An 8,974-nucleotide genomic window follows, 5' to 3' on the forward strand; every position below is an offset into this window, starting at 1 on the left:
AGTAAAAGTTTGCAGATATTTTTAGCTACGAAAAAAATCGTCAGTAAAAGTTTTTAAATTATTTTTTACTTTTTTCGACGGTAAAAGTCTTACCTTTGTCGACGAAAATTTTTTTCGTCGGTAAAAACCTTTATCGTCGGACTTTTACCGATGAAAATATTTGTCAGTAAAACTCTTTACCTATAAAAAATAGTTTTAGTGACGAAAATTTTCATCGGTAAAAGTAGGTTTTCTTGTAGTGTGAAACAACGATAGGAGCCGCAACCACATCTTGTTCAGGAAATGGTCGGATTAGAGGCAGAAGTCTAGTTCGCGCCGCGGAGTATGAGACCCAAGGGGTCTCAACATCAATCCGCTTGGGCTCCAGCTTTAGTTCAGGACCCTCCCTCGACCCAAAACTGAGTTCTAGCTCGGAACACAATGACCTGACTTTCGACGAATGTCTCGGTCTCCTCGGCTCTAGCTCCAACGGATCTTCGTCATGAGCTAGAAAGAAGGAGGGGGAGATGAACTCCTGAGGTGGAGACTACACAAGTGATAGTGGCTGAAAACAAAGATCCGTGGGAGGCACGGTTTGTAGAACTTAATAACAAGATTCTAATGCTAGAACAGAATCAGCAGCCTTCATCAGTTCTCGCCATCGTTCAAGCAATGATGAAAGAGATAGAACCTCCCTTTACCTCTACAATCATGAGCGAGGTGATGCCATAGAGGTTCCGAATAGCTCCTGTCATCTAATACTCTAGGGCTGGTGACCCGTCCGAGCATGTAGAGGCTTATCACTCATGGATGCAAATCTAGACAGCAACAGATGCAATGATGTATAGAGGATTTTCAATCACGCTCACTGGATCCGCTCGGAGTTGGTACCGATAACTTAAACCCAATTCCATTGGATCCTTTGCAGAGCTCAGTAGATTATTCCTTACCCAATTCATAAGTGGTAAGAGGAGTCGAAAACCAAATACTCATCTGTTCACCATTAAGCAAGGGCTTAAAGAGTCGTTGAAGGATTTCATCGCCTGTTTCAACGATGAAGCATTGCAGGTGGAGGACTATGATGACAAAATGACACTCTTTGCTGCGTTTAGTGGTTTGAAAGAGGGGAAGTTCACCTTCTCCATTGGAAAGAATCCGCCTAAGATGTTAACTGAGCTGGTCACCAGAGCTCAGAAATACACTAATGCCGAGGAATTCTCCAATTCTCACAAAAATGTTCAAGTAGCAGAGTTGACTAGCAAGGGGAAGAGGTCGAGGAACGAAGAACCCCAGTCATCCAGTAAAAAACCAGATGACTGCGCTCATCGTGATCGTCATTCGAGCAGAAAACCTGAGGATAAATTCCATTCCTACACCCCCCTTAACAAGTCTACTGAACAAATACTACTGGACATCAGAGGCCAGAAGCTCATGAATTGGCCCGTTTGTATGAAGGCCGACCCAGATCATCAAGATAAGTGCAAGTATTATCGTTTCCATCGTGATCACGGCCACAATATGGCCGACTACGTGGATCTCAAAGATGAGATCGAGACCCTTATCCGTAAGGGTCATCTGCGCCGATATACCAAGGAAGAGAGAATAGCTCCGAGAGAAGAACGAGAACAACCGAGCAATGCTGCGGAAGAGCCGACAGAGATCCGTACCATCTTTGGTGGTTCATCCGGTGGAGGGGACTCAAACAGGGCCTATAAAGCCTATTCTCGAAAGTCTAAACCGGAACATTACATCCACATGACCAAGAGGCCGAGTAAAGAGCTTCGAATCAGTCTGTGCAGTCTGACCTTCACAGAAGATGTTGCACGCAGAATTCAGCATCCTCACGATGGTGCCTTAGTTGTGACTTTGATCATAGCCAATCACAAGGTGTATCGTATCCTGGTCAATACTGGGAGCTCGACTGACGTTATCTACTCGAAAGCTTTTGAAAGAATGGGGATTCCAAGGTCGTGCCTCAGACTTGTGAAAACCCCCCTGTACAGCTTTTCTGGAGAAAGGGTGATCTCCAAGGGAGCCATCTCCCTCCCTGTGATCGCGGGAGAAGGACGACATCAAGTCACCCTCCTAGTAGACTTCCTCGTCGTTAATGTGCAATCAGTACATAATGTCATTCTAGGCAGACATTCTCTCAACACAATGGGGGCAGTCGTCTCCACTTACCATCTGATGATGAAGTTTCCCGCTGAGAGCGGAATAGGCTATCTCCGAGGCGATCAACGTGAGGCTCAGAAATGTTATGCGATAGTAGTAAAGAAAGGGTCTGTGAAGCAAGCCCTCATCATCAATGTCCTCGATCCCAGGGGACCTATGGGGGACTCATCTGCGAAAGACTTGGAGGTAATACCTCTCGACGAGGCAGATCCGAGTAAAACTGTTAAGCTCAGAATATCGTTGAATTCTGAGCAACGGTCCGAAATGTTGGCCTTCCTGCAACTACACAGAGACGTCTTCGCATGGTCGCATAAGGATATGCCAGGGATCTCTCCTGATGTCATGGTTCACAGGCTGAATGTGGACCTAGATCATAAACCTGTGAAACAAAAGAGGAGATAGTTTGATGCCGAGCGGTATGAAGCCATAACCGACGAAGTCTCTAAACTACTTAGCATTGGCTTCATCGAGGAGGTACTCTATCTAGATTGGATCGCAAATGTCATCCTCGTTAAGAAAGCCAATGGGAAATGATGGGTCTGTGTGGATTACTTGGATCTGAACAAGGCTTGCCCTCGGGATAACTTTCCCTTGCCTTGGATTGATCAGCTGGTAGACAATACGGAGGGGCACGAACTACTCTCTTTCTTAGATGCCTATTCTAGGTATAACCAGATCGTGATGCTTCCCCCAGACAGGCAGAAGACTAACTTCGTCACTGACAAGGGACTCTATTGTTACCGGGTCATGCCATTCAGCCTGAAAAATGCTAGGGCCATGTATTAGAGATTGGTGAATCAAATGTTCGCCAAGCATATTGGATGCATTATGGAGGTTTATGTCGACGACATGCTCGTTAAGAGCATCAACGCATCTGACCACCTAGCAGATCTTAGAGAAACCTTCTCCATCCTCTGAGAGTACCAGATGAAGCTGAATTCCGTGAAGTGTGCCTTCAGAGTTGGCTCCTGTAAATTCCTTGGGTTTCAGGTCAGTCAGAGGGGCATTAAAGCAAATCCTGACAAGATCATGGTACTCCTCAACATGAGCTCACCTCGGACGATTAAGGAGATATAATGCCTCACTGGACGAGTAGCAGCACTCGGGCGGTTCATATCCAGAGCCACTGACAAATGCCTCCCCTTCTTCTAGTAGTTGAAGGGTCATAAGAAGGCTGAGTGGACATCGAAATGTGAGCAAGCCTTTCAGCACCTGAAGGAGTACTTGGGCTTACCACCCCTAATGTCCAAGCCTGAAGAAGGCTAGCCCTTGTTCTTGTATCTTACGGTCTCAGCTTAAGTCGTTAGCTTGGCCCTGATCAGAGAGGTGGGGGGCAAGCAGCACCCCGTATACTAGTGAGCAAAGCGATTGTACCTGCTAAGATAAGGTACCCGACTCTAAAAAAGTTGGCACTCTGTCTCGTTTTCTCGGCTCGAAGGTTACGTTCGTACTTCCAAGCCCATTCCATTATTGTCTTGACCGAGTCTCCCCTCAGGCAAGTCCTCCAGAAGCCCGAAGTGTCGGGTCGGCTAACCAAGTGGGTAATTAAACTCGGGGAGTTTGACATCCAGTTCCGACCAAGGACCGTGATTAAGGGCCAAGCTATGGCCGACTTCATTGCGGAGTTCACTGCGCCGACCGAAGAGGGGATCAGCGCCGAAGTGGAGATGACTCCTTCGCTTGTTCCTCCAAACAATCAAGAGACAATATTAGAGCCGGGATGGATTCTCTATGTAGACGGGTCGTCCAACGCCAAGCGTGCCAGGGCAGGGATTGTCCTGGTCGCGCCTGATTCTATAACCATCCAGTATGCGATCAGACTCGGTTTCAAGGCCTCTAGTAATGTGGCGGAGTATGAGGCTCTGCTGGTTAGACTCAAGCTGGAGTCCAGTCTGGGGGTCCAGTCTCTCAAGGTATGATGTGATTTTTAAATGGTAGTGAACCATATCTCCACCAAATATGAAGCCAAGGAGACTAGGAGGTGGCTTACCTGGCCGAAGCAAGGAAACTGATAGAAATGTTCTGGAGCTACACTATCAGTTAGATTCTTAGGGTGGAGAATTCCTTAGCCGACACCCTAACGAAGCTAGCCTTAGCCACAAAAGGAAAGATCCTGCGAGTCATTCCCTTGGAGTTCATAGAACATCCGAGCATTGACCAAATAGAGAAGAAAATGGTCAACTAGAAGAAGATGCTCCGAGCTAGATGGAGCCAATTTATAACTACCTCACATTTGGTGAGGCCCCCTCGGACAAGTTGGAAGCTAGGCGCCTGAGAGTCAGAGTAGTATGATACGTAGTCTTGCACAGGATCTTGTACAAAAAAGGGCATTCACAGCCCTACCTCAGCTGTCTCCGACCCGATGAAGCAGACTATGTGATTTGAGAGTCTCATGAAGGTATCTGCAGAAATTACTCTGGTGGTCGGGCCTTAGCTTTGAAAATACTTCGCCAAGGATATTTCTGGCCGACCATCAGGGAGGACTAAAAAAATGACATTCAAAGGTGCGATAAGTGTCAGCGGTATGCGATTGTGCCGAGGTGACCTGTGGAAGAAATGACTCCCATGAGTGGACCGTGGCCGTTCGCTCAATGGGGGATTGATATGATCAGACCTCTGCCCACAGGGAAAGGACAGGTTAAGTTCGCTATTCTCGCAGTTGACTACTTCACCAAGTGTGCAGAAGCTAAGCTTGTCGCAAGAATCACAGAGAAGAAGGTAGTTGATTTTGTTTAGAAGACATCATCTATTGATTCAGAATCCCGCACACTATCGTATCTGATAATGGCAGACAGTTCGATAACTACAAGTTCCGAGGCATGTGTCGGGGGCTCGGCATTTTGAATGCTCATTCTTCACCTCAGCACCCGTAATTTAATGGACAAGTGGAGGCAGTTAACAAAGTCATTAAGCACCACCTTAAGATAAAATTAGAGAAAGCAAAAAGCAACTGGGCCGAGGAGCTCCCATTCGTCCTGTGGGCTTACAGGACTACGGCTCAGTCATCTACTAGGGAAACTCTATTCTCGCTTTCCTATAGTTCAGAGATGATGGTGCCAGTCGAAATTGGCCTCCTTATAGCTTGGGTCAGGAACTATTAGGGAGATCAAAACACCAAGCAGAATGTAGCCAACCTAGACCTACTTGAGGAAGCCGGAGATATCTTCAGACTCTGGGTTACCACTCGGCATTAGCAGGCAACACGATTCTATAGTTTCGAGGTCAAGACTAGGCAGTTTCATCTGGGAGACTTAGTCATTCGCCGAGTCTTTTAGAACACTGCAGAGCCGGGAGTTGGGGCAATCAGACCCAATTGGGAGGGGTCATACCGTGTGGTCTAATCGACCAAGCCTGGCTCCTACCACTTAGAGGATCTCAAAGGCCGTCAGCTCCCCCACCCCTGGAACGTCGAGCACTTAAAAGTCTACTACCCCTGATGTAATGGCCGCTGAAGGCCCTCAATAAGTGTACATCTCCCAGCGATTTGCTTTTAAGGCTTTCAATAAAATCCATATCTCTTTGTATCTACCTGAATGAATTATCGACTAGTAAAAAGTTGCCTCTCATAAGCAGGGGCCGACTTAACGGACTGATCCCTTACAGAAGGGGCTAGTACGTTATCCTACGATAGTTCGCTAAGGCATCCCTTCAAATTCGGAGGAAAAGCCCATGGATGACCCGACTCCTCGACAAAGGAGTTGGGTCATCATCTAACTGACGGGTCTACTAAAAGCTGCTCACCACTCGTGGGAGGAGTTGACCCCCCAGGGGGTCGGCCCTTATAATTTCAACATCATAGAATTCTACAAAACAGCCTTGAGGTGAGCCGACCTGCTAAGGAATCAGTTCGGCAATCGACAACTTAACACCTAACAATCATCATCCAAAAAATCAACCATGATTAATATGCCCTCTTCAGAGGGTAAAAAAATATATCATCCACCAAATTATTCATAAAAAATATTGTCTATAAGAGTTATAAAAAAGGAATGTATAAAAAGGCACGTTGGAAGCTATTTGGTCGGAGGAGGAGGAGCTTGAGAGGCGAGGGCTTGGTCTGGGCAGACATGTCCAGCTGGCTTATCTCCTGCATCCTCGGGTAGTAGAGGCACAGGGTTAAGGTCTGGATAAAGATCCTGGACTGCGTCGATGGAAGCGTCAAAGCCGCAGTTATAAAACTTGGTGGCTTCGGTGGTCCTCTCCTCTAGGACTTGAACGCCTCCACTGCAGCTGTTAACGCCAAGGCCAGAGAGGCCTCATCTTTGACCCGCTGAGCCTCCTTCACCAGGGTGACTGCTCGGTGCTGCTCTTCCACCGCCTCGACCGTGATCTGCTCCAACACATCTCTCAAGCAGACGTTTTCCTTCGCGAGCGAGTCGGCGTGGGCCCTGGCTTGGGATAGTTCAGCTTGAGTGGCAGCGTATCGGGCTTTAAGATTGCTGGCGACCCCCTTCAGGTAAAGCTCTTAGGCCTTTCCATCATCAAGCTGCTGGCGTAGCTCCGTCTGCTCCATCCGGAGGAATGTAGCCTCGTCTCGAAGGGTCTCGACCTCACCCTTAAGGATCACTATCTCCTCATCCTTTCGTGTGAGCTCCCTCAACCTCTCTCGAGTCATCAGGAGCTTCGGCATGGACTGAGTCAAAAAAAATAATATAAATAATGATAAAGGATACAAGTATACGAATGCGATGAGAAGAGAATCAAGACATGAAAGGTCAGTAAAATACCGAGTAGAAGACGGAGGCCATATCATTGATGAAGGACTCCTTCGACTTGGTGAGAAGGGTCGCTATCTCCTTCTCCGAAGCATGCTTCGCAGCCCATTGAACTAAGCCCTACATATGGTAGCCCGGCGGAAGTTCATCCCCACTATCTCCGACTTAAGCCGATCCCATCGCTCCCCCTGCTCCGGTCCCGCTACCTGCCGAAGCTTGGGCCTCGACTCTAGGATCGTCCCTGGCTTCAGGAGGAGAGAGCATTTCGTCGGCCATCCGAATGGCCTCCTCCAGTACGGAAGAAGATGGGATGGCTATGCAGGGTTTGGGGGCTGACGGATGTGCATCAGGAACGCGAGGCGTGATTGGAGGGAGAATTGGAGCCGGGGCAACAGCTGCAGCTGGAGCTGCAACAACAGAAATTGGAGCTGTAGCAACAAAAATTAGGGCCGAGCGGCCTCCATCGCGAGGAGTCGCCTGCCTCCTTCAAACGATTGTCTCCGTTCGTGGTTCAGCCCTCAGCATCTCCTCGACAGACGGAGCGGCCTTCCTCTTCTGGGATCCGGAGGCCTCGGCCATGCCTACATACAGAATAATGAATCAATATCTGAGCTGAGAGATTCAGTTCTTTCAAAGTAAAAGATGAAGGGAAACTTACTGAATGAAGTGGGGAGTGGCTTGGACTTGTAGAGTCCGGACTGATAAAGATTATCGCCAGTGATCAGGCCCAACCAGGAGAGTAGGTCTTCTGAGCGTGCCATGGCCTTGGAGATCTGGTTCTTTTGACCCAAGGTGACGAGAGGCGAGCCCCTTGAGAAGTCTGCAAAAATGAAAAGAAGGCTTCAGTCAAACCACAACAGATAAGGAAGTATCGTGAGAAGGTTGTTCAGGATCCGACCTGGTAAGGCGAATCGAGTAGGAACCCGAGTCCTTAGGTTCCTGAGCTCCGCTGCCAGCGCCTCCCACTCGCTCGAAGCCCAAAACCACTTGTTCTTCCAATCCTTATTAGAGGATGGAAGTTACAGGACTAGCCCTGAACCCTTGCTGCCACAAGTCGCGAAGTAATACCACGACTCTTGACTATCATGCTTGACAAGTATAAGTTTCTCAGCTTCTCTGATGTCAGCTCTGGGTTCCTGACTTAACGCTAGATGATGTAAGAAGATATTAAAACCCTTCAACATTGGGGCTAAACTGGCCTGGAGCCAATCCCAAGTAGGCTATTAGGGCTGGGACGAAGGGGAGCATGGGAAGTTGGAGCCCACATTACAGCGCGTAGAGGAAGATCGCAACTTCCCCTTTGGCAGGAGCTCCGGTGGTATCGAGGGGCTCTGACGCCTGTATCTGCACGAAGTTCGAGATTTCAAACTCCGATCGGATCCATCCCATATGAGACTCAACTAGTAAAGAGCCTCCCGGGATGGTCTCTGTAGTGCACCCACTCACAGACATCTTCACACCGCCCGCCTTCAAGTCTTAGGGGGCTCGGGAGGTTTTCTTCTCGCCTATGCGGTGCGTCCGAGCCCTCACCTCTTTGCCCCTCCTAGGCAGAGGGAAGAGGGGTACTGCTTCAAGGGGGCCTTCGGAGGCCCCTCTTCTATCATCTAAGCTTCCCGGCCTGGAGTCATCATTAAAGTTCTAATCGCCCCGGACCATATTTGAATCATCTGACATCTCTCAGAAGTGAACGAAATAATGGCAAACTGAAAACGGAAGGAAGGACTCACCGGACAGTCACGGGGAATCGCTTCTACCGGAAACTACTAGTCGGTCAAAATCGCCTCCTTAGGTAACCCACAACAACACGAATTCAGAATGCAAAAATGAAAAGTGCTTTCGAGCATTGGGGTTTATATAACCCATGGAGGATTCTTACAATAATGGCAAGATATGATGACCGCAGCAGAACTGTCGCGAGCCGACTTTAGAATACGTGTGGCCAAGTGTCACTGGTCCAAGCACTGTCAGGCCTCGTGCATCTGACATTGGGTGACGAACTCTCATTAGTGGAAGCATTGCTCTAATGTCTCCCATGGCTTACGTGGCAATCCATTATAGGTTTTGCAACGATTCGAGATCTTAACCGTCACCACACGTCCGCTTGAGGC

The 8,974-nt window shown here is 48.4% G+C and overlaps 1 protein-coding gene across 1 annotated transcript; it reads left to right on the forward strand.

Moving 5' to 3' along the window:
• The first annotated feature begins 1,068 nt into the window (after positions 1-1,068).
• On the forward strand, positions 1,069-2,553 carry LOC131232406 (uncharacterized). The gene has a single exon (XM_058228627.1). The coding sequence runs from the start codon at positions 1,069-1,071 to the stop codon at positions 2,551-2,553; it is 1,485 nt and encodes a 494-aa protein (XP_058084610.1).
• The last annotated feature ends 6,421 nt before the right edge of the window (positions 2,554-8,974 follow it).

The sequence above is a fragment of the Magnolia sinica genome, chromosome 18, assembly GCF_029962835.1.
Source record: "Magnolia sinica isolate HGM2019 chromosome 18, MsV1, whole genome shotgun sequence".
Taxonomy (NCBI): Eukaryota; Viridiplantae; Streptophyta; class Magnoliopsida; order Magnoliales; family Magnoliaceae; genus Magnolia; species Magnolia sinica.

Excerpts from the sequence above, each read along its gene's own strand:
- LOC131232406 (XM_058228627.1), top strand. The coding sequence starts at position 1,069 with ATGACACTCTTTGCTGCGTTTAGTGGTTTGAAAGAGGGGAAGTTCACC.